Source organism: Leptodactylus fuscus, chromosome 5 (assembly GCF_031893055.1).
Source record: "Leptodactylus fuscus isolate aLepFus1 chromosome 5, aLepFus1.hap2, whole genome shotgun sequence".
Lineage (NCBI taxonomy): Eukaryota > Metazoa > Chordata > Amphibia > Anura > Leptodactylidae > Leptodactylus > Leptodactylus fuscus.
Genome location: NC_134269.1, coordinates 23233861 through 23259979, shown reverse-complemented (window position 1 = coordinate 23259979; position 26119 = coordinate 23233861). Strand labels below are relative to the sequence as shown.

At 46.9% G+C, this 26119-nt stretch overlaps 1 protein-coding gene and 1 non-coding gene across 2 annotated transcripts; both read left to right on the top strand.

Moving 5' to 3' along the window:
* The first annotated feature begins 312 nt into the window (after nt 1-312).
* ATP13A1 (ATPase 13A1) lies at nt 313-25691 on the top strand. The gene is made up of 26 exons (XM_075272626.1): nt 313-645; nt 4113-4202; nt 5927-6117; nt 6199-6271; nt 7475-7630; nt 7784-7853; nt 7978-8084; nt 8627-8756; nt 10493-10548; nt 11164-11290; nt 13062-13199; nt 13290-13410; nt 13622-13779; nt 14057-14232; nt 15527-15637; nt 15924-16049; nt 16839-16950; nt 17389-17588; nt 18387-18483; nt 18968-19149; nt 19264-19378; nt 19940-20136; nt 20214-20356; nt 20944-21055; nt 23282-23425; nt 25305-25691. Exons 1-26 carry the CDS (start codon nt 364-366, stop codon nt 25413-25415), a joined length of 3525 nt encoding a protein of 1174 aa, XP_075128727.1. The 5' UTR covers nt 313-363; the 3' UTR covers nt 25416-25691.
* On the top strand, nt 11388-11460 carry TRNAK-CUU (transfer RNA lysine (anticodon CUU)). Its single transcript has one exon. It is a non-coding gene; the product is annotated as a tRNA-Lys (tRNA).
* Nucleotides 25692-26119: the final 428 nt, after the last annotated feature.

The window sequence follows — 26119 nt, the reverse complement described above, 5'->3', positions numbered from 1 at the left end:
GGGACTTGTAGTACTACAGGGCAATCTATATGTACACTCCAAATGGTACTGAGCAGTCTATTCACATGTGCTGGGACTTGTAGTACTACAGGGCACACTGTCTCCATACACCAGGGCTTGTAGTGCTATAGCACAGCTGGGATTTGTAGTCCTACACATCAGTCCACACACACCTGCTGGGCCTCGTAGCGACCACAGCAGCGCCCCCACAGTCACGTGGCGGACCAGGTAACACCATATCATTGGCGCTCGCTGCGCAGTGACGTCACGCCCGAAACTGGAAGTTGATTGCCGGCGGAAACGGAAGTCGGTGTTGCCAGGGCCAGCGCTGACGCAGGCGGAAGTGTCAGGGGAAAAAAGGGAATGGCGGCGGCGGCGGCTGGTGTCAGCGGTGTACCGGCACAAGACGAGCTGGTCCGCTCGGTCACCCTGTACCGCCGCCGGCCCCGGCTGCTGTGGGGCACGGTGCTGCCATTCTCCGTGCTGTACCCGGCCTGGCTGTACTTGTGGGTGGCGGTGTACGGGGTGTCCGAGTACCCGGAGGCCGGGCTCATCTGTGTGGCGGCGCTGGGGCTGATCCATGTCCTCACCGTGTTGTCGGGCCTGTGGTCGGTGCACGCCCACTGCGCGCTCTCCTGTACTAAGGTCAGTGTGCGAGGGGGCGGGGCCTGTGACGTCACCTGTGGCTGTGACAGCTGTGGGGGTCTCCTGACATCTGCCAGCTGCACAATGACGTCACTGTATTGTAATATATATGTCTGTGTGGGATCTGACTGCATTTCCTCCTCAGGCTTTCTTAGACCATCTGTTTCGTGTCTTGCAATTTCTCTTTAGAACATGCCCTTTAAATCAGATTTTGTGGGGTCCCCCACCTTGTAGCCCCATCATTAGTGTGGTATATAGAAGGATCTTAATTTCTCCAGGTTTGTTTTGTATCTATAGGTTGGCCAGTTTATAATCGGACAGTCGCTCCAGGCCATTGGACCCCTTATGGCATTAGATCGCCCTTGTAGGGTTACCCCATAGTAATGTATGGAAGGTTTCCTACCAGCTGTCATCTCCTGTGGGACCTTCTGACACGTGGAAGGGTAATACTTAGATGTCAATTTATTTATAAATGTCCAGGAGGTGTAACAGAGGAACAGCATAATACCGAGATAAAGGAAGGGATACTCCAGATATATGTAATGGGGGATACAATTAGGTAGCCATGGTGGGCGTCACCTCTGAGCTCCTAGTCATGGCCCTAGGCGGTTATTCTGCACTTACAAGGTGTCATTGCTAAGATTCCTCGCACCCAAACGTAAGCGCACGTCAGGCCTCCCCAAAGTTCTCAGGGCATCTTGTTTATGCACCGCCCTGTGCTGCTCAGCGCTCCTCTCACTGTCACTGCTATGGCATGGAGCAATGAGGTGACCTGAGTCTAATGTGTCTGCTGTGGCTCCAGAAGTGACCTGACCGCTTCCCTTTAAGGTTAAGGCCCCACGTTGCAGAAATGCAGCTTTTTTGTTGCGATTTTTTTGAGCAGAAGGGAGATGTGTAAGAACTTCCTATATATTTCCCATTCCTTTTGTAGCCATTCTTGGCTTTGGCTCAAAAAAACCGCAGCAAAATCTGCAACAAATAAAGCTGCAGTGCGGGGTCTTAGCCTAAAGGGGTTTTCCTTGCTGTATAATCACCAATCATCAATTAAAGATAGGCAGGGGTCTGATATCCAGGTCCTCGGCTGATCAGCTCATGTGAATGCTGCAGCCTCTTCTCTACTTATAGATGGCCTTTGATGTCCTCCTGCACATGCGGTTTTATATACCGCTAGAATTCAGCGCACTGTCAGCTTTCCTGTTACGTGCGCCTGGGCTGGAGATATCAGTGCTGTTCGTTTTGGCACCGTTCTCTGCCCACTGTCAGAAGGGCGATCCTAACAATCTAGCTGAGCTATGAGGAACGCCCCTCCTGTCCATAGCTCTGTGCTGTCAAAGGGGACGTTCCTTATCACCCAGCCATGACGCTGAGCTGTGAAGAACGCCTCCCCCCCCCCCCCTTCAGTACAGAGCTATGGACGAGTATAGTCAAGGGTTTCCTCACAGCTCAGCTAGACTGTCAGGAACACCCTTCTGACAGTGGGCAGAGAACGGTGCCAAAATATATATATATATATATATATATATATATATATATATATATATATAAAAAACTGCATGTACAGGAGGATACGAAAGGTCCTTTAAATAGTGAAGAAGCTGCAGCATTCACATGAGCTGATCTGCCAGGGATCTGGGTATCAGACCCCTGCCTATCTTTAATTGATGATAGTGGTATATAAAACCACATGTGCTCGAGGACATTTAAGGGTCCATTCACACGGAGAAAAGCGGCAATGATTCTGGCACGATAACTCGCGTAAGAATCAGCGCTGAAAAAAAGACTCCCATTGATTTCAGTGAGTTCCATGCAGAAAACTGAACCCATTGAAGTCAATGGGAGTCTTTTCTTCAGCGCTGATTCTTACACGAGTTATCGTGCCAGAATCATTGCCGCTTTTCTCCGTGTGAATGGACCCGAACAAGCACAACACCATACATTTATATAGCACCTGTGCTTGATATCATGGCCCAGTACAATCACTTGAATGGGACTGAGCTGCAATCAGACCATGTGACCGATGAACATGACCTCCTGCTTCTTCCAGCTGATCCCTGGTTGTTGAACCTCTATGGAACTTCAATCGATAACCTATAGTTTATAGGACCTAGAAAACCCCTTTAACGCTGCATAGGGGATGGGCACCTAGGAGGGGCATCCCTGGGATATGGCCGCTGATATTTAGTGGCCCTTCCAGCAGTGAACCCCGAAATTGTCGTGGAATTGTGTAGCAGGGGTTTATAAAGAGGACTTCAACCCATTAGTGAGTCAGTGAAGGCCATTAGGGCTGAATATACATAATCCTGTTTGGTCTTGCAAGGTTAATTAGACCAATCTCATAAGGTTCGCCCAACACATACTCCTATCTTAAGAGGGGTATGGCCTAAGAAATGAATTGGAATCAAGTTATAATGCCCAATTACTCACGATTCTGATATAGGCCATAATCACCCAGCCCTCCCTTCCCTATCCTAAAAAGTAATAAATAAATAACACGCAAATTGGGGATTGACCTGAGCAATACAGCTGTAATGTTATTTTATCTGCACGCTTATCCTAAAGCAATCCCAAAAATGGCATCGATGAAAACCTCACATCATCCCGCAAAAAATAAGCCCTTGCACAAAGGATTAAGGGATTGTCCAGGGAATACAGTTCTGGGCCGGGGATACTCCCCTGTTCCTGGCACTCCGCTTCTGTATTTCCTGGACAACCCCTTTAATAGCCGTGAATCAATGAGGTGTATCTCCCCCATTAAACTCTACCACTTGTCCTGCAAAAAATCATGTCCTCATAGTAACAATGAGCTTATAGGGCTCAGTACATGACGACGGAAAAACGCCAAAAATAGTTTGAAAATTAAGGCCTAAATCTAAAGGGTTAAAAAGATTTTCTGGGCCTTCTATATCGATGGCCTATCATGTGATTGGTGGGGGATCCAACACCACATCAGCTGTCCGAGGAGGCTACGACTTCTTCCCTGTGCTGATGACATCACATAGGACAGCAACAGCTCCGTCCCATTCAAGTAAAGGAGGGTGAGCTGTAATACCAAGCACGGCCACTATACTATGTAGAGCACTGTTCTCGGTAGTCAGTGAAGGGCCACATTGCTTACACCGCCACCGGTCCCATATTGAGTTATAGAAAATCCCTTTAAATCAACTCTTTGGCTCCTTGAATGACGTGTAATCTGACAGCACTGCAGATGGGGATGATGGAAGCTTTTTAGTAGCATAGTGATCACCTACCTGATCTATATTCTTAAAGGTGAGTGGCCGCCATGACTAGTATCAGCCCTTGGACCTGCACCATCTGGCACATAGTGTGGTCCGTGTAACGTCACAGTCAGACGACTACCAGGGGTCGGATCACAGTTGTGCATTGCAGCTGGTGATGCCTAGGATCGTGTCCTTATGACTGATCTGATATTCCATGCTTTACTCATACGGTCATTTTACCCCCTACAGGACCCAAATCCCAAAACGGCCACCTTGGCTAAAGTCGTACCCACACCAAACAATGGATCCACTGAGCTAGTGCCGCTCATTCGAGAGAAGGTGAGACCGTGTGTGCCTGGTCAGCCGGGGGCGGGTGGGTTTACTTATGGGTAAACATGTTGCTGTTGTCATCTGGCGTGTTCCCCTGTGATCTGCCGAAACCAGCCCTGCCAGAGTCCTACAGATGGGGAGGGGCACTATTAACCTGTTCATGCACCAGGATGTCCATGTGAACGCGCTGCAGTGAGCTGGAGTATTTGGATATCACCTGAGGTTTACCTGGGCACCTGGCAATGCTAAAAAGATGGAGGACTTGTCTAGCAGAGGAGGACACTGTATTGCTTGAGGGGTGGTCTCCATCTGCTGCAAAACTACGACTCCCATCATGCAGATTATAGTGTTACAACTGAGTTCTGGGAGGGGATCTAGTGATAGGCCATCAATAATAGAAACTGGGCAACCTCTTTAACATATTCCTGGCAAAGGTACCCCTTTAACCCCTTCCTGCCGATGGCATTTTTTGATTTTCGTTTTTCGTTTTTGACTCCCCTCCTTCTAAACCCCATAACTTTTTTATTTCTCCGCTCCCAGAGCCATATGAGGTCTTGATTTTTGCGGGACAAATTTTTCTTCATGATTCCACCATTAATTATTCTGTATAATGTACTGGGAAGCAGAAAAAAAATTCAGAATGGGGTGGATTTGAAGAAAAAATGCATTTCTGCGACTTTCTTACGGGCTTTGGTTTTACAGCGTTCACTGTGCAGCCAAAATGACATGTCCCCTGTATTCTGTGTTTCGGTACGGTTCCAGGGATACCAAATTTATATGGTTTTATTTACATTTTGACCCCTAAAAAAAATTCCAAAACTGTGTTAAAAATTTTTTTTTCTAAAAGTCGCCATATTCCGACAGCCGTAACTTTTTTATACGTGCGTGTACGGGGATGTATAGGGCGTCTTTTTTTGCGGGGCTGGGTGTACTTTTTAGTTCTACCATTTTCGGGAAATGTTATTGCTTTGATCACTTTTTATTCAAATTTTTATCAGAATCAAAACAGTGAAAAAACGGTGGTTTGGCACTTTCGACTATTTTTCCCACTACGGCGTTTACCGAACAGGAAAAATATTTTTATAGATTTGTAGAGCGGGCGATTTCGGACGCGGGGATACCTAACATGTATGTGTTTCACAGTTTTTAACTACTTTTATATGTGTTCTAGGAAAAGGGGGGGTGATTTGAATTTTTAATTCTTTTTATTTATTTATTTATTTTTTTTGCATTTATTAGACCCCTTAGGGGTGTTGAACCCCAGGGAGTCTGATCACTAATGCAATGCATTACAATGCTAATGCATTGCAAAAAAGCATCTTTTCTTTTGCCTTTGACCGCGGCGCCAGAGGGGTTAATGCCTCCGATCGGTCCGGGGACCGATCGGAGGCATTAGAGCCGCTTGTCTACTGCTTAAAGCAGTAGACACCCGGTGGCTACGGCGGCTCCCGGGCGGTCGCCATAGTTACAGACCCGACATGCGCCGTACTATTACGGCGCATGTCGGGAAGAGGTTAATAGGGTTGTATGGGTACATAAAAACATGGCGGCCTTCTTCCAGAAACAGTGCTACACCTGTCAATTGTGTCTAGTGTTGCCACTTGGTGTCAGGTCTGACCTGCAATACCACACACAACCTGCAGACAGGTGTGGCACTGTTACTGGAAGGATCTGTCTTGTTTTTTTAATCCTTGCAACCCCTTTTAACTTGACATGTCTGTTCGGACCCACAGAGCGAAGATGGAAAGGAGACTCTTAGCTTTGAGTTCCAAAAAATCAAGTATTCTTATGACTCGGAGGAAAGAAAAGACTTCTTCCCGGTTGTGTTTCCTGTGGAGCGACCCCTGTCCTACTATCAGAGCGCAAAGGGTTACGTGGAGGAGGCGGACATTAAAGCTGCCGAGAAGACGTATGGCGCTAACAAGTGAGTGTTTCCTAGATAGGAAGGGGGGGTGCAGCGCTTTATATGAAGAGACTGAGCCGAATGTCTGATTTGTCTTCTCAGGGCTGAGATGGTGGTGCCCGACTTCTTACACCTGTTTAAGGAGAGAGCCATCGCCCCCTTCTTTGTCTTTCAGGTAAAATTGATGATAAATTATCCGAGCCATAGATCAGATAGTGAGAGAAATACCGAATCCTGAAGAAGGTGGAAGCCATAGGACAATGGAATAGTCTGCCGTTTTGTGTATGAGGCGTCTGCACAGTCCTTTCTGTCTCCATGGTTAGACTACCATTGTATGTAGTCAGATCCTGCTGTGATGTTTCTCCATTTCGTCTGTGTTCACATTGTGCAGTCCTCAACAGACGTGTATGGTTCCCTGATGTATGCCTCCAGTGTAAGCCACTGCATAGACGAACACGGTCCTGGCTCTGGTCCTGGCTCTGGTCCTGGCTCTGGTCCTGGCTCTGGTCCTGGCTCTGGTCCTGGCTCTGGTCCTGGCTCTGGTCCTGGCTCTGGTCCTGGCTCTGGTCCTGGCTCTGGTCCTGGCTCTGGTCCTGGCTCTGGTCCTGGCTCTGGTCCTGGCTCTGGTCCTGGCTCTGGTCCTGGCTCTGGTCCCGGGTCCGGTCCCGGGTCCGGTCCCGGTCCACATTTTCTACTGGTTGACTGAGCAAGCTATATGAACAGACAAGTCTCTCGGAGGCCAGAAGGACACTCTCTTGCCCTCCCTGGGGTAAATGGGAAGCTGTGGATATGATTTGCTGGTTGCACTGGGACATCTTGAGTGCTGGAGGGACCCCATTGACTATGATTGGTCCGCCGGGTGCCCTTCATTTATCAGTCATCGCCAGATGAAAAAGTTGACCTTGCCAGACTCTTTGTCCAGGAGACTACGACGCAAATGTGAACTTGGCCTTCCAGACAGTAGAAGAGGAGACAGATTGGAGTGCCGCATGTCTGCAGGATCAGGCTACACCGGGTTTATTTGTAGTCTGTAACTGTGGAGATACATAGGCCTGCATAGGAGCTGTGTACACTAAACAGCAGGCTATAAATAAGACTATGCAGTAATGAGTGGCAATAATGGACATATCCTCGTGCTGTGTGGATTCTCCGCAGGTCTTGTTGCAGCTATGATCATTAATATATTTTTGGATTAGGCTTTAAGCATAAGGTCGGGGTCTGCAGACCGCCCCTCCCCCCTACCACTAACATGCATTCGGCTTGGCCGAGCGTATAGGTTTACTTACTGCCATCAGTGTTGGTTGGGAGTCTCTGGACACCTATAGGACTGATACCTCAGATACGGTGGGGTTTGTGACTCTTCTTCTTCTTTCGGCAGGTGTTCTGTGTGGGGCTGTGGTGTCTGGATGAGTACTGGTATTACAGCGTCTTCACCCTCTTCATGTTGGTGGCGTTCGAGGCCTCGCTGGTCCAGCAACAGATGAGGAACCTGTCGGAGATCAGGAAGATGGGGAACAAGCCTTACATGATTCAGGTGAGCAGAGGGCCTCCGCACGGTGACCCTATACCAGATGGGGCGGGGTGTGTCCCTACACCTCTACACCCCTACACCCCCTCATCATCTGCCATAACTATGAGGTTATACATATAGGGCTTACTTTCAACAAACGCATCTGCTCTTTCTAAGGTCTACAGAAATCGCAAGTGGAGGCCGATCTCCAGCGATGAGATCATATCGGGAGACATTGTGTCCATAGGTAAGGTTGACACCTACGTTTATTGGTTGCCATAGCCTGACCGCCCCCATGGTGCATCGGTGGTGGCTGCTGGTAGACGTTTATGTCACTCTCCATAGACAGCCTTGTTCTTCTCTGGCTCCAGGTAGATCGGCCAGTGAGAACTTGGTTCCTTGCGACGTGCTGCTCCTGCGTGGGCGATGTATTGTGGACGAAGCGATGCTGACCGGGGAGTCCGTGCCTCAGATGAAGGTGGGTTGGGTTCATTATCACGCCACCCTCTAGTGGACAGACAGAGGAGCAGCTGTTGGATACGGGTGTCTCAGCAGGGATAAGTCTGCCATTGGGGTTTGCCATTGAGCGAAGAGGAGGCCTCGTGTAATACTAGACACGAGCAATAGTAGACATGTATTGCTAATAGTGTGACGTGCAATACCAGACCTGAACAAGAGTGGCGCCATTTCAGGACAGAAAGCATACCCTCGTTTCATTCAAGCCATTGAAACTTTTGTAAGAACGCCATGACTATCTTCAGTGGGGTCGGACTCCATAACTGTATAAATGGCCGCTGCTTTTAGTATAAATAATAATAAGGTGCCTGGAGCTCCCCCTGTAGGCTGTGGATGGACTACCTCACTGAGAGAGCTGCCGAATTGTCACCCAGCTTTCCTGCAAGCAGATATTTCTATAAGTTACAGCTGAATAGGATTGTTAAGATCTTCACAGAAGACAACAGTAGACCTCTAAGTGTTTGTGTTGCATAGAGAGAATATAGCGCTGTGTTTTTCTTGCAGGAGCCTATAGAAGATTTGGACCCAAAACATATTCTCGATGTGAATGCTGACTCCAGATTACACGTCATATTTGGGGGCACGAAGGTTGTCCAACACACCCCTCCGCAAAAGGCGACCAGTGGTCTCAAGCGTGAGTACCGGATTCCTACAAGAAAGTGAGCTGGGGATGTATACACGCCCAGGTCTATATACTACACCCTCCGCTGAGCTGAGGAGCACAGATCCAGCTCGCCTTACTTAGTGATCGGGCAGAGCGTCTGAGAAGCCGTCATAGAGAGGACTATTCTCAGTGCGTCTGATCCTCACATACACCTTCCTGAGACTTTGCAGGAACTGGGGGTCGATGTGTAAACCGCAGAGCATGATATATTAACCCCTACACTTACAGCTATGTTGGCATTCAGGGAATGTTTTCATGCGGATATCCCCCATGTATATGTTCCATTATGAGCCAGAGCAGGGATCTCCTAGGTAATAGCTGCTCCCATCCTGGAAGGCATTAGGTCAATGTACCGAACAGGGATTCCTAGAGCAGGACCTGATAGGCTTATTTTAACAACCCCTTTAACGCCAAAGGAAGTTAGCATTAAAGAGGTTGTCCGTATATACTCGAGTATAAGCCGAATTTTTCAGCACAGCTTTTGTGCTGAAAAAGCCCCCCCTCGGCTTATACTCGAGTCAGCCAAAAAAAAAATATATATATATATATATATATATATATATATATATATATATATATATATATAAATTTTTTTTTTTTTAAGGGGGGCGGGTTGGGGTTTATGACCAGCCACAATAGTAATGTATAGAATAGAATCTCCCATAAAATAGTGCAAAAAAAAGTTTAAAAAAACTAAAATAAAAGTTGTAAATCCCTCCTTTCCCTAGAATACATACAAAAGTAGAAGATGACTGTGACACACACACATTAGGTATCCCTGTGTCTGACAGTCCCCGGTCTACTGAATATAGGGGATCTGCAGTGCTCCTGTTCCGTCAGGAAGGGGTTAATAGGAGCACTGCAAATACCCTATATTCAGCCAGGCTGAATTCCAAGTGGGGGGGAAAAACCCAGTCCTCAAGCTCAGGGAAGGGGCAGACAGACAACCAAAACACCCCCTCCCCTTCCCCAGCACCTACTGCACCCAAAAACTCCGACCATGGCAATTTTTGAAATTTTCCAGTAGGTGCTGCATTTCCCCCCCTCGGCTTATACTCGAGTCAATAAGTTTTCCCAGTTTTTGTGGTAAAATTAGGGGCCTCGGCTTATATTCAGGTCGGCTTATACTCGAGTATATACGGTAATTGATCTTTCTAATCTAATTTCCCGCCTAAGTCACTTGTTCTGGGCGGCTGGCACCTTCTCTTCTTGACGTCGCCTGTGCAATAGTGGAGTACAGTCAGACCACCATGGACTAAAAGCCCTCCCTGCGTCCTCAGTGTGAATGAGTGCATTTTCTAGACTGGCGCTCCATTCACTGCCGTGGGACTGCACACTCTGATGGCCCCATAGAAGTCTATAGAGCACCAGTCTCAGGAAAGCTGTCACTTTGTTTACATCACGTACAGTATTACAATAGAAGATAACACTTCTATAGATAACACTACTGACCCATCATTACAACTACTTACCGTACATTAATATCACACGTCCCCCACAGAGCATGTCTACAAAACTCATAGACCTCCATGAGTTGTCTCCAGTCTATTTCTGCCTATGGCCATGCGACTGCTGTAAAGTATACCACTAAATTGCTGCGAAGGTTCAGTCAAGATGGCCGACACCGTAATCATGTACACAAAGTAGGATCAAAAAAAATATAATGTATGTATGATGTTGCTCACTTTTGTACTTTGTGTCCTCAGCCCTGGACAATGGATGCGTGGCGTATGTCCTCAGGACGGGATTCAATACGTCACAGGTGGGTTGTTCTGATCTCTCCCCGACTAAAGTAAAATCCTCAATAATCCGCCATCTAGTGGCCTGATAATCCTGATAATCTGGCACTGGCCAAAAATAGACAGACCTCAATTGTTCAAGGCATGTTCAATTTTTGGAACACAGATGAGGAAGTCTTAAAGGGATGTTTTACCCCCAGTATGAATGCAAAGAGATAAGTGGCCAAATCCCTGGTAGATGGAGATGCCCCTGCTCCTAGTCACTTCAATGGGGACACTGGAGATGGCCGAAGTACAGCTCCCATTTAAAGGGGTATTCATATAACCATATTTAGATTAAAGTCCTTGCATTCATGGTCGTATCCATTGGCAGCCGATCAATACAACGGCTGTCACCACTAAGGTGGTTGGGGGAAAGCTTTAAAACTGAATATTTTTAATTATTTATATTTGTTAAAAAGTTTCTTTTAATTGTCTCTAAATCTCGTATGAGTATTCACGAGAAAATCCCTTTAAGTGACTGAGTATGGAGCGGCATCTCCTTCCATCAGGGGGTTTGGTCTGCTAAATCCCCCCCCTCCTCAGGATCGATGTCCATGACGCCACTTCTAACCATGCAGTTTACTATTCCTTCACAGGGCAAACTCCTCCGCACTATCCTGTTCGGAGTGAAACGCGTCACCGCCAACAATCTGGAGACCTTCATCTTCATCCTCTTCCTCTTGGTGTTTGCCATTGCTGCTGCCTCTTACGTCTGGATAGAAGGTGACCGAACCCAGACGTGCAAAAAAACATTCCCTTCACGTGTTTATTTGAGTAGGGGTTATTTGGTATAGGGCAATTGTGGGCTCTGGCTTCAGCAGCCCGGCTAGCTCAGTCGGTAGAGCATGAGACTCTTAATCTCAGGGTCGTGGGTTCGAGCCCCACGTTGGGCGACTTGTTTTTGCTCAGTATAGTTATGCGAATATTTTTGAATTTATTTTTTTCAATGGACTTTTTCTTATTATATGTAGAGATACAATGTGTTAGACAAATATATCCTTTTTCCCCCCTTTTATCTGGCCACCTCTTATTCACTCTGATGAGCTTTATTGCAGGCTGCTAATCCTGTTTTTCTTGTTTTTCCTCTCTACCCCTCCCCCGCCTCCCAGTGTCCAGCTTTTTGTGCTGACCTCAGTTTTCCTTAGAAAACATTTCAAGTATGGGCGCCGGCATGTTACGTAGCTGAACTAGCAAGTCTGTAATACAACAGCAAGCGCAAACTGAGAATGGATTCAGCTTCTTGCTGCCTAATAATAATAATAATAATAATTAATAAATAAAGATAATAATAAAATCAAATAATAAAAATACTAATAAAATATATATATATATATATATATATATATATATATATATATATATTTTTTTTTTACAGATAGTTTCATATAATATAGAAAACTGTGTGAACTATAAAAGATTAACCCAGTGCGTGCCAAGAGCTGCCTATTTTATTAATATTATATAAATATTATTATTATTATTTAAATAAATACATATATTATATAACTAAAAACCTACTCGCACGGTCCCTGGCGGTCTGATGTCTCCCAGCACAGTCCGGTCCAGCTGCTCTGGTGTCCCTGCCGCACTGTGACATCCACTGTCCCTTTCCTTAAGCCAGAATTTGGCCTCAATGGCCACAGACAGCGAGGATGTCCGTGGGAAGAAGACACTGAGACAGCGCGACTGGACCCACTGGGAGACACCGGAGCCCCCCAGGATAAGTGAGCTCTGAAATGGAGTGTCAGACGTCCCTTCAGCTGCCCTCGGACAGAGGGGTTTCTGTTTTAGCGGCTTACAGAAGTCTATGAATCCATCTTCATCTGATCTCACTTCTCTGTAGAGAGACGCTCAACTGAGAACTTCTACCCCACTCTTTTTAGCAATACGGTGGTCTCGGCTCTCTGATAAGGACCTCCCTTTTAAGCCCAGTGGCATAACCCCTGTAAAGCTATATAAATGACCCTTTAAATGTGATTATGGGGATAACGTCTATCCTTAGGGAGAGACCACCTTCTCAGGTGTGTGGAGACTTATACAGCCATAGTTGCTCCACTGCAAGGGAACATGGGACGAATATGCAAATCTGTCTCCCAAGATGTAAACAGGGAGACAGTGCCTCTGTTATGCTGCCCTCTATAGCAAGCACTCTGAACAACATGCCAACTTCCCAGAAGTCTTTACTGCATGATGCGAGGTTATAAATGTGTAAATTTAAGTCTACAATTGTGGATGGCGCTTGGCTGCAATACCAGACACCACCTGTGGACAGCAGGGGAGCTGTTTTGGAAGAAATCAAGTCTTTTTTTCTAAAGACAGACCTTTTAAAGGGATTTTTCAGGGGCTAAGGGTTTACCTTATTCGGGCTCAAATTAGAGACCAGTTTTGGGTGGAGTCTGAGAGATGTTACTATGGCTTTAAAATATAAGGAGTAATTGTAATCATTTATTCTGAAGTTTTGCATTGACCTCTGTGGTGGTTTTTCCGTCTTCAGGTACTAAAGATCCCAGTAGGAATCGCTACAAGTTGTTTTTGGAGTGCACGCTTATCCTGACCTCAGTCGTACCTCCAGAGCTTCCTATAGAGCTCTCCCTGGCAGTGAACACCTCGCTGATCGCTCTGGCCAAACTCTGTGAGTACATGGCACGGGGGGGGGGGGGGCACCGTCTTAATAGTCACATACAATGGCCCCATTCATTGACGTGACCGCTTGTCCTTTCAGACGTGTACTGTACCGAGCCCTTCCGTATCCCCTTCGCTGGCAAGGTGGAGATCTGCTGCTTTGACAAGACTGGGACGTTAACCAGCGACAGTCTTGTTGTGCGGGGTGTGGCCGGGCTCAAGTAAGTTCCCATTGGGGTCAGTGAAACTAAACAGGGTATTAAAAAGAGACCTCATTGCCTATGTGTGGTGCCAAAAGAGGTTTCTGCATTGCTACTCTATTGTTCTTCCTGGAAATGTATGACTAAATAGTCAGCTCGGTGTTACTATTGCCATACTTAGTGGTCCTGGGCTATGAGGATATTCATGGAGGTTTCTGTCCTCTCTTTGTAGAGATGGGAAGGATATCACTCCTATATCTGATATCCCCATTGATACTCACCGAGTAGTGGCCACGTGTCACTCTCTAGTGCAGCTGGATGACGGCACATTGGTGGGAGATCCACTAGAGAAAGCCATGCTCACTGCTGTGGACTGGGCCCTCACTAAAGGTAAGTGTCCTTTATGTCACTGATGTTAAAGGGGGTTGTACAGGACTAGAGAAACATGGCTGCTTTTTTTTTTTTTTATTTTAATAACAGTGCCACCATTGTTTACAGGTTGTGTGTGGTACTGCAGCACAATGTATCTGAGATGTAATACCAGACACGACCAATGAATAGGGGTGGCGCTGTATCTGGAAGAAAGCAGCCATGCTTTTCTAATCCTGTACAATCCCTTTAAGAAATATTTGCATTGTACATGTCTAACCTGAATGACTTCCTTCAGATGAGAAAGTATTCCCTCGAGGCATTAAAACCCAGGGCCTGAAAATCCACCAGCGGTTCCATTTTGCCAGCGCCCTCAAGCGGATGTCAGTCCTGGCCTCGTACGAGCGGCCCGGCTCCACTGATCTGTGTTGTGTGGCCACGGTTAAAGGGGCTCCGGAGACTCTCCACAAGATGGTGAGTGCAGTCATGTAGGTGGGAAGTATCTGAAGAGACTGCAACTATTCTAGAGATTGGTGGGGTCCATCAGTTAGGGCCCCCATGAATCTCTGGGAAGGTCTCTCCTATCCTCCTCCACTCCTGACCACTGCTGGTCTTTCTGCCAAGGCAGGAGGAGTTTCCCATGGAACTTTTTGGGAGGTAGCCCCCTATACATGGAGGCTTCTCAAGAATTCTGGAGACATGTCCTGTGTTTATAGCCAAACCAGGAATTCTCCAAAAGGAAGGGAGACCTATGTGGTGACTGATGTTTTGGGGTTCGTTACCCCTCTTCACTGCAAAACCATTTGTCCAGGTGAGAGGCCATCAACATGGTTTGGGAGGGGTACTTTGTCTCTTTTAAAGGGGTTGTCCCATTATGGACACATTCCCTTTCCTGTGGACAGAAGATAGGTGTGTGATCGCTGCAGGTCTGACTCCTGGGACTGTCGCTCCAGTCTCTTCTATGGGGCTCCCGGGACCAGAAGTGCACAGGCCTTTCATTCAAAGAGTTAAATTTATATCCCCTTTCTGGAAAGAGGGTCCCAGCAATCAGACCATGAATAATGTAACACTTCTCCTTAATCCGCAGTATAGTGGCTCATCCCCTTTAAGGAGACCTGGTCACCCATTTCAGATGTGCAGAGTGTTACAGACCATATATACATGCTCAGCCTTAGGGTGCATTCACACTACGTTTCCTGAAGCCTATTCTGAACGTAAAACACGTTCAGAATAAGCGGCGTATAAAGCAGCTCCATTCATTTCTATGGGAGCCGGCATACGAGCGCTCCCCATAGAAATGAATGGGCTGCTTCTTTCACTCCGAGCAGTCCCATTGAAGTGAATGGGAAGTGCCGGCGCGTACGGTAAGCTCTGCTCATGCCGAGTCGTACACGCCGGCACTTCCCATTCACTTCAATGGGACTGCTCGGAGTGAAAGAAGCAGCCCATTCATTTCTATGGGGAGCGCTCGTATGCCGGCTCCCATAGAGATGAATGGAGCTGCTTTATACGCCGCTGATTCTGAACGTGTTTTACGTTCAGAATAAGCTGCCGTAAACGTAGTGTGAATGCACCCTTACTTTGGACTATGTAGTCCGCTGCCAGTGTATGGAGGGGATGTTCTGTCACACATGCTGGGCACATACAGGGGGTGGGGGTAGCTTTATTTTGCCTCATTTTTGCACATGACCTATAAACGATCCATCTCTGTAACTTTAAGCTTGTCCTTGTCTGACTTGTACATCCAACTCTTTTACGTGTCTTTCAGTTCTCGCATTGTCCAGAGTATTATAACCAAGTGCACACAGAAATCTCCAGAGAAGGGGCTCGGGTCCTTGCCCTGGGGTACAAAGAACTTGGACACCTCAGCCATCAGCAGGTAACATGTGACAATCCACATGTGGACATTAATTCCGTGTCTGTTCAGTGGCGCCCCCACACCCTATAACCTGTAGTCTGCCATCCAGTTCTGGCTCCAGCATGTCCTCTCTCTTTAGCAAACCCCGAAATTGTTCTTTTCCCCAGCCAATTTTAGCTTCACTGACCAGACTACAAGGAGAGATCTGTGAATGAAGCTGAGCCAAGCCAGGGAGAAGCCAAAGCGGTTGTAATGTCTTCTGGGTCTGTCACTGTCTGAATACTGCTTTATCCATCACTACTTCTAGATCCGCGAAATCAAGAGGGAGACCCTGGAGTGTGACCTGAGGTTCGCAGGCTTCATTGTGGTATCCTGCCCCCTAAAAGCTGACTCCAAAGCCGTCATCAAAGAAATTCAGAATGCGTCGCACAATGTAAGTGGGAGGGTTAGAGGGGGCGCGATTTTTACCGATATTCCTAGTGGCGACTATAAGCATTAAAGGGATTCTATCATTAAAATAGTATTTTTTCTCGATAACATGTTGGAATAGCTTTAAGAAGGGCTGTTCGTCTCCTACCTTTAGATTTCTTCTCCGCGCCGCCGTTCGGTGGAAATCCCGATTTTTCATCTATATGCAAATGAGTTCTCTCGCAGCACTGGGGGCGTCCCCAATGCTGTGAGAGAACTCTCCAGCGCCGCCTCCATCTTCGTCTGGAACGGCCTCGCTTCACATTTTCTTCCAGTGCTGGGAAGAAGCGTGTAAGCGTCCATTTTGTTGTGGCCAGCAGGCATGCGCAGTCGACTTTGCCCGAGGCCTAGAAGTTTGAACCCAGCTCTGGAAGAAGACGCGAAGAGAGGCCGTTCCAGATGAAGATGGAGGTGGTGCTGGAGAGTTCTCGCGCAGCATTGGGGACGCCCCCAGTGCTATTTGAGCGCTTAGGACCGCCTCCAGTGCTGCGGGAGAACTTATTTGTATACTGAAGAAAACCTGGATTTCTACCGAACAGCGGTGCGGAGAAGACATCTAAAGGTAGGAGCCTTTCTTAAGGCTATTTCTACGTGTTAGGCAGAAAAAATGCAATATTAATGATAGGATCCCTTTAAAGCATTAGACATATAATTTACGGTGTCTGTCTGCCTGTTCCTATAACACAGGAGTCAATGGGCAACTGAAAATGCAGTGTGAATGTGCCTGAACATCGGACTCTTCTCTGTATTGCAGGTTGTGATGATAACTGGAGACAACCCTCTCACCGCCTGTCATGTGGCACAGGAGCTCAGCTTTATTGTGAAGGAGGACACGTTGATACTACAACCTCCAAACGATGCTAAAAGTCAGTGACTATTTCCATTAGTATGTGGAGTGTATGGGGGCGCTATGAGAATGTCGTCTTTCTGATCTGATTGAAATGAATAGAAACTATGGAGTTTTCAGGAAATATGTGGGCTGCCTAGTGGACAATCTGGAGAAGGAATATGCACATAAGTTTTCCTTGATGGGGAAAATGCCCTCTAGCGCCACCTTTTGGAATGCAGACCCCTATAGATCAATGCCTGGCTTTCAAGATTTGCATATTCCTCCTCACCCCCAACACTCTCAGCAGAGCATGTATTGTATCCTTAAGGAGACCTAGACCTAGTAGATACATAATATCACTATGCGTGATTTCTCACAAGCGCCTCCTACTGGCAGCAGTGATAATTGCAGGACCATTCAATGTAGTTCTAACAACATAGGTAATTTTCCTAAATGTCTTGCTTCCCTTTCTCAGGTGCCAGCTGGATGTGGCAGTCCATTGACGGCACAGTATCCTTGTCCGCGTTCCCTGACTCTGTGCGAGCCTTCACTGACAAGTACTACCTATGCCTGACGGGGGAGGGGCTGTCCTACCTGCAGGCCACCAGGCCGGACCTCTTATCAGCTCTCATCCCACACACTCAGGTGTTCGCACGAGTGTCCCCCAAACAAAAGGTAGGAAACAAGTTGTGTATATAATGTGTGAACCCAGTGTGAGTGTGGTGTTTTTTGTTTTGGTGTATTTTTTCGTCATGTTAAAGGGGATCTCCAAGCTTAATAATCGATGACCTATCCTTAGAATGGGATATCGGGTGAAGATCAGCAAGGGTCCTGGGGTATTGAACCCCTGCTGTTTGGGGGGAGTACTGCAACCTCTTCACTGACTACCAAGCACGTCAATGGACATTATGTATGGGCAGCGCTTTTTGTTGCAGCTCAGCCTCATTTACTTTATGGGACTGAGCTACAAACCGCCCTCTTGACAGTCCAACGTGACGTCACTGGTCTGTAAAGCAGGAGGTATCTGACCCCCACTGATAAAATACTGATGACTAGAGATGAGCGAGTACTGTTTGGATCAGCCGATCCGAACAGCACGCTCCATAGAAATGAATGGATGCACCTGGTACTTCCGCTTTGACGCCGGCCGGCCGCTTAACCCCCCGCGTGCCGGCTACGTCCATTCATTTCTATCGGCTGATCCGAACAGTACTCGCTCATCTCTACTGATGACCAGTCCAATGGAAAAATCATCAATATACAACGTCTAACAAACCCCATTGAGGAGGACTGTTCAGTGCCTGATCCCTTTTAAAGGGATGTTCTTGCTTTATGGATCTTTGTTCTTTATATTTTGGAGTGTAAGATCAGACCCCCCCCCCCCCCCCCAATAATCAGGAATGGATACACCACATGTCTATGAGCATCCACCTACTCTATCCTATAGTGACCATGTGACCTCTGTTATAACAGGAATTTGTGATTACGAGTCTGAAAGAGCTGGGCTACATCACATTGATGTGCGGAGATGGGACCAATGACGTGGGTGCCTTAAAGCATGCCAATGTGGGTAAGTAAAGGGCACCGATAGCGTAAGAATGGCATCACTGGAGAAATTGTATCCCAATGTGAATTGAGAACAAGATTTCAGTCACTTCAAGTCTACCAAATAGCCAGATATGCTGGGAGTTGTAGTACTGCAACAGCAAGAGAGCCACGGGTTACCGAATAGTCATTCTATACCAGGCCATGTCTCCAAGAGGATCTAGCAATGACTCTGCATTGGGTGCAGTCCTTGTGTCTAAGGCTGGAGTCACACAGCGTAATACATCCATATTATAGGGACAATATTACATCTGCAAATCCCATATGGATACAAGTTCACATTGTCATAGGGACACATGGTCATAAGACACGTGGTCCTGATGGGATTTGGGACTATGATACCATCCATATAATAGACGTCTTATGGCTGTGTTGGCACAGCCCGCAATGTAAGATCTGTAGGTTTTAGATCTCTTCAGTCTTAAAACTTGTTATCTGACTCTTCTTAGGGGTAGCGCTTCTCGCCAATGCTCCTGAACGCCTGCCCGAGAAGAAGAGGAAGCCACGGGAAGCTGTGACAGACGGCAGACCTTCCGGACCTACATTCTCAAGCAACTCTATAAAGCCCACCTCGAGGGCAGCCAAGAACCGGATCATGTCTCAGCGAGAGGAGCAGCATGCCCAACAGAGGGTGAGCTCAGTGACGGGAGCGGGGGCAACCCTGTGTAGTATGGTCCACGCTGGGACCTCCATTTTGTTGGAGCCACTTTGTCACATTGCGGTTTGTGCTCTGCTCATTTTCCAGGAGAGGATCAGCCAGGTCCTGAAGGAGTTGGAGGAGGATCAGGTGCAAGTGGTGAAGCTGGGAGATGCCAGTATTGCTGCCCCATTCACCTCGAAGCTGTCGTCCATACAGTGCAGTGAGTGTATACACTATATACTTATCAGGCTTCTTGCTGGGGTAGTGACCAAATATCCTAACAATCTACCATATCTGTAAATGGGAATAGAGGAGTGACGAGACAAGTGACAGCCCTGGCCATCGGGCAGATGTGTCTGGTAGTCACTAGAGATGAGCGAGTACTGTTGGGATCAGCCGATCCGAACAGCACGCTCCATAGAAATGAATGGATGCACCTGGTACTTCCACTTTGATGGTGGCCGGCCGCTTTAACCCCCCCGCGTGCCGGCTACGTCCATTCATTTCTATGCGAGCGTGCTGTTCAGATCGGCTGATCCCAACAGTACTCGCTCATCTCTAGTAGTCACAGTTCATTGCCCAAAAAAAGTTAGTTTTCTCTACCCCCAGTATTTGCATTCAGCGGCGTGGTTGGGTATTACAGCGTGGACCACATTGGTTCACTGACCACCACCGTCCCCTGGCGTACATCATGTGACTGCTAGAGCCATTACATAGAAGTGAATGGGACTATATGGTCAGTGTGATATGGCTGATGTGTGCTGTGTCTTCTTTCCTCCAGTCTGCCATGTTATCAAGCAGGGCCGCTGTACTCTGGTCACCACGCTGCAGATGTTTAAGATCTTGGCGCTGAACGCTCTCATCCTGGCCTACGGGCAGAGCGTCTTGTATCTGGAGGGGGTAAAGTTCAGCGACTTCCAGGCTACCTTACAAGGGCTTCTCCTGGCCGGCTGCTTCCTCTTCATCTCCCGCTCCAAGGTACGTTTCCTGTGTTAGAGACATGACCTGACGGTGATCCGGTTTTTTGAGTTTAACTCTTTACCTCCCTATTTCAGCCTCTGAAATACCTCTCCAGGGAGCGCCCTTTGCCCAATATCTTCAACCTGTACACCATCCTCACCGTGCTTCTGCAGTTCCTTGTGCATTTCGGCAGCCTTATATATCTATACCAAGGGGCGCTGGAAAGAACCGAACCCAGGTAATCTGCAGACCTCAAATCCAGGACGACGCCCTTTTAAAGGGGTATTCTCGCTATAGTGTACGGCTCATGAAAAATTTAAAGCTACATAATTGATGACCTTTTCTTTAAGACACCCGAGCCCCCAGCCGATCAGCCATAGATCTGTTTAATAGTGTGTTTGGTGTCACAGCTCAGCTCATTCACTTGCATGGGGCTGAACTGTGTTTGGACCATGTGACCACCAAATGTAACATCACATGGCCTGTAAAGCGGAGGTGGCACATTTCAGCTAATCTAAAGGGAACCTGGATGTTAAACCCCCCACAAATCTTCAAGGTGGTAGATCATCAATTTCGAAGTCCCCAAAAACCCCTTTAACAATGTTTGGCATTGACAATGCAAAACGAATGATTGAAGAATTGTTACGTTTACTCATATAGTGTGGCGCCACCTAGTGTTCGGAGTGTATAGCAATGTGCACGTCCATCTTATAAGTGTTTGTGGACACACACTCAAGTCTTCTCACTGCCGAATCCAACAGGTGTCAGAATAGAAAAAAAGCAGCCATGATTTTCTAACCTGACTGTGTCATGTCTCTCCCCCAGGAAGGAAGAGTTTGTAGATCTGTATAAGGAGTTTGAGCCCAGCCTGGTGAACAGCACGGTGTACATAATGTCCATGGCGATGCAGATGGCCACGTTTGCTATTAACTATAAGGTATGTGATTTTTGGGTATACTGAGTGTACATTCCCACATACCTACGTGCATTCGGTACGGGTGTCACATAACTTGTCATGTACTTCATGTGTTTGCTGTTTCACCTACATTAACGGAATTATTGGTGGCCATGCGGTTTAGTGGGTAAAATTGTGAGATTACCAGCAAAATCAGACTGCCAATATTAACCTGCTACTTGGTAGCCTTGCCTACCACACGTGTCTAGTATTGCAATTTAAAGCGGTCTTGTCCAGCTTGGTCACCCTGAGCATGTTGATCCAAATCCGTTCAGCCATTCCACAGATATAAGCCCTTTTAGCGTTGATGCAGATTAGGGTCTAAAAGCCAATTGGCATTAACACTGGGGGGCGCAGTGTCTTAGTGTTACCACCCATTTGGCTAGTATACACTAATCTGCATCAACAGTTTAAGGGGCTTATATCTATGGAATAGCTGAACAGATTTGGATAACCCAAACACCAAAATGCTCAGGGTGACACCGCCGATCAGATGATGGATATCATTGGGGTTTTAGCTTGGTAACATCTCCTCTTTAAGTGAATTGGAGCTGAGCTGCAGCTTTTGGCACAACCAAAAGGATGAGCATGGCGCAGTGCTGTTTTTATAGAATAAAATACAAAAACAGTTTTTCCTAATTCTTTGATCTCTATATGATGTCTTGATATAATCACATGACTTTACCCTGTTTGCTAAGGTGTACACTCACCGGCCATTTTATTAGGTACACCTGTCCAACTGCTCGTTAACACTTAATTTCTAATCAGCCAATCACATGGCGGCAACTCAGTGCATTTAGGCATGTAGACATGGTCAAGACAATCTCCTGCAGTTCAAACCGAGCATCAGTATGGGGAAGAAAGGTGATTTGAGTGCCTTTGAACGTGGCATGGTTGTTGGTGCCAGAAGGGCTGGTCTGAGTATTTCAGAAACTGCTGATCTACTGGGATTTTCACGCACAACCATCTCTAGGGTTTACAGAGAATGGTCCGAAAAAGAAAAAACATCCAGTGAGCGGCAGTTCTGTGGGCGGAAATGCGTTGTTGATGCCAGAGGTCAGAGGAGAATGGCCAGACTGGTTCGAGCTGATAGAAAGGCAACAGTGACTCAAATAGCCACCCGTTACAACCAAGGTAGCCAGAAGAGCATCTCTGAACGCACAGTACGTCGAACTTTGAGGCAGATGGGCTACAGCAGCAGAAGACCACACCGGGTGCCACTCCTTTCAACTAAGAACAGGAAACTGAGGCTACAATTTGCACAAGCTCATCGAAATTGGACAATTGAAGATTGGAAAAACGTTGCCTGGTCTGATGAGTCTCGATTTCTGCTGCGACATTCGGATGGTAGGGTCAGAATTTGGCGTCAACAACATGAAAGCATGGATCCATCCTGCCTTGTATCAACGGTTCAGGCTGGTGGTGGTGGTGTCATGGTGTGGGGAATATTTTCTTGGCACTCTTTGGGCCCCTTGGTACCAATTGAGCATCGTTGCAACGCCAAAGCCTACCTGAGTATTGTTGCTGACCATGTCCATCCCTTTATGACCACAATGTACCCAACATCTGATGGCTACTTTCAGCAGGATAATGCAATGCCATGTCATAAAGCTGGAATCATCTCAGACTGGTTTCTTGAACATGACAATGAGTTCACTGTACTCCAATGGCCTCCACAGTCACCAGATCTCAATCCAATAGAGGAGCATCTTTGGGATGTGGTGGAACGGGAGATTCGCATCATGGATGTGCAGCCGACAAATCTGCGGCAACTGTGTGATGCCATCATGTCAATATGGACCAAAATCTCTGAGGAATGCTTCCAGCACCTTGTTGAATCTATGCCACGAAGAATTGAGGCAGTTCTGAAGGCAAAAGGGGGTCCAACCCGTTACTAGCATGGTGTACCTAATAAAGTGGCCGGTGAGTGTGTATATCCGTCTGCTTTCATTGTTCTTGACAGTGTCTGGAGTTTCTGCTGCCCCCTAGTGGAGAGCAATTTTTAGAAGAAATACTGCCATCTACAGGAAGTAGCTAGAAGCCACAGCCAGTTTAATTAACAAGCAGTGGATACTTTGTTTCCCTCGCTCGCTATAGATATGAGATTTAGTGCACTCAGTGTATTAGGTAGCAATACCCAGGCCGGCAATCGCTACGATCTGCATACAAGAATCACTGAGTAATCCTATTGTCATTGCTGCTTTTTAGGGTCACCCCTTCATGGAAAGCCTAAGAGAAAACAAGCCGCTGCTGTGGAGTATTGTGCTGTCCGGTATGGCGATCGTCGGCCTCCTCTCCGGTACTTCTCCGGAGTTTAATGACCAGTTTGGGCTTGTGGACATCCCAGTGGAGGTAACCTCAACGTAACATGACATGTTGTGTATATTCGGAGCAATAATACGTTTAATTTATCATTTTTACACTTATTGCTTCAAGTCTGCAATTCTGCCCCTGGGAAATCTTGACTGCAGGAGTCAAAGGGTTAAACGAAATTTTGCAGATCCCAAATGTGAGCGGAGGAGCCTAGACAGCTGAGCACTCCTTTCAGAGCAGCATGGGAGCGCAGCCGTGTCTCACATTGCCACAAAAACCACGCTGTGGAATAAGGCTCCTTAAAGGGGCTCTATGATTGGGAAAAGTCATTTTTAACTAAGCACATCCTTGCATAGCCTTCAGAAAGGCTATTCCACACCTACCTTTTGTATGTAGATTGCCTCAGTAGATTTTGAATAAGTCCGTTTTTATTCATATGCTAATTAGTTGTCAGACAGCTCTCCATTGTGTACTGTGTGTGAGAGCAGGGAGGAGGAGTCGGCATCAGCAGCAGACTGTGCTGTATATACAGAAGACAGTGCACCAAGAGACTTTCAGTGTACTTTAGCATATGAATAAAAACAGACTTATTCAAAATCTACTGAGGCAATTTACATACAAAAGGTAGGTGTGGAATAGCTAAAGGCTATGCAAGTATGTTAGTTAAAAATGACTTTTGCTAATGATAGAGCCCCTTTAAAGGATATCTCTAGGAAGCCTTTGAGTAACTACTTCCGGGTGGGCTTTTATGTATCGAACCTAGTGGTTCTGACAAGGGGTCATGTGATCTGAACCAGTCCACTGATCGTTCTGCCTCCTCCCTCATGTCTTGTTTTCACCACTAGTTACCCTTGTTTCACATCTGCTTTTGGTAATCCATTTGGGGAGTGTGCATGGGGATTTGCAAGCGCTGTGCGGTGAAAGCACACAGATCCCCATAGACTATAATGGGGTCTGTGTGCTTACTGCCAGATCTCCACATGAGTCATGCAGGGAGGAAAGTAGATTGTGAACCACTTTCTTGTCCGCATGCTCTGTGCAGAGATCTGGCGGCAAGCACACGGACCCCATTATAGTCTATGGGGATCTGTGTGCTTTTATTGCACAGCGCTTGCAAATTCGTTTGGTAGTCCAACGCAGATCTGAATGAGGCCTTATCTATGCTATGGCCACTGTCTTTACTATAGTCTGCCATCCCCCATAATACAGGAAACAACCTGTGAAAACTGGTGAGGAGGTGAAGCGAACAGGAGACTGGGCGCTGATTCTGATCACAGGACTTGAGTTTGGAACCAGCCAATTACCCCTGGGATCAATACCTAAAATCCTTGGAGGAAGTCTCTATTCAAAGGTTCCCTGGAGAACACCTTTTAGGCTAATACCCCATGTAAAGGGCCGCAGCAACAAAAAGAGCTGTGTCGCCAAACTGCAGCTTTTAGGCAACGTGGGGCCTCAGCCTTAAGCGGGTTTTATGGGATCAATCAAAAACTGAATGGGGGGGGGGGACTCACAGACTCTTGGAACAAGAAGGGCTCTGCAGCTAATCCTTGTCCTCAGCAGTCACATGTTGGGTCAATCTGTGGACCGGAGGGAACTGGGGGAGAGTCAAATATAATTTTTTTAAAAAATTTTTTTATTTTACCCCTCCTCTGGCCGTCCCGTTTTAATTTCTCCTGGAATAGCCCCTTTAACAGACTCTGTAGGCATCCTGGCAGTTGTTGAGGGGTTAATGTTTGGGCATATGAAGCTTGCTTGTTGTATAATGAAGTTTTACAATTTCCCAGTGTGGTTTGTGTCAATTCCTGACAATCTTTAGGGTCCCTGCCTGCCGTCATTGTATCGGAACCTCCTGGTCGCAGGCGCGCGGCCATGTCTCTTCACCTTGCCAGAATCTGATATCACTTTTAATTTCTTGCAGTTCAAGTTAGTTATTGCCAAAGTCCTGTTGTTGGATTTCTGCTTGGCCTTGGTGGTGGACCGAATCCTCCAGTACTTCCTGGGGAGCTGTAAACTCAAAGTGCCTTCATGAGCTGGGACAGCAAAGACTTACCCACTGCCCGCCACACGACTCCATCTCTAGGTCAGCGTCCATTTCCTAAGGCACGTTCGGCCCCCTCGTCCAGAGGCATTCCGGAAACTGCATTCTGTGACTTGATGAAGAAAACCCCAACACTTGAAGACGTCGCCACATGCTCGGGACATGACAAACTGATCCTTTTTTTTTTTTTCTACTGGAATTCGCTTTTGGAAAGCGCAAACGATTTGTTAAATAAACCGCATTGATGAATTTTATAGCGTCTCTGCTGGATCCGTCACTCCACGTTCCACTGTTAAGTTCAGTACTGTGCAGTCAGTATATCCCGTTAAAGGGATAAGCGTGCCAATGTGGATGCTCAAATTGCCAGGATCACTTTTATAGGTGTGTTTTTTGGGTTGTTTTTTTTTATACATAGTCTTTCACATCCTGCTATTATTTTATAAAGCGACGAAACCGAAAAGCTCCAAAACTGCGTGTGTGAATAGAAGATGTGCACCTGCCATCTGAGTATAGTCTTAAAGGGGTATCCCGGCATTCAGACAAGCTTGGAAAGAAAAACTGCAGGTTCCTTACTCAGAGTAAAAGAACAAGGTCAATATTACACCCTTTTGCCCTTTTTGCTACCCTGTTGCACCCTGTGTGCTCCTTCATGGCACAGCAAGATGGCCAGATTTCCGCTGCAGCCCATGTGGATT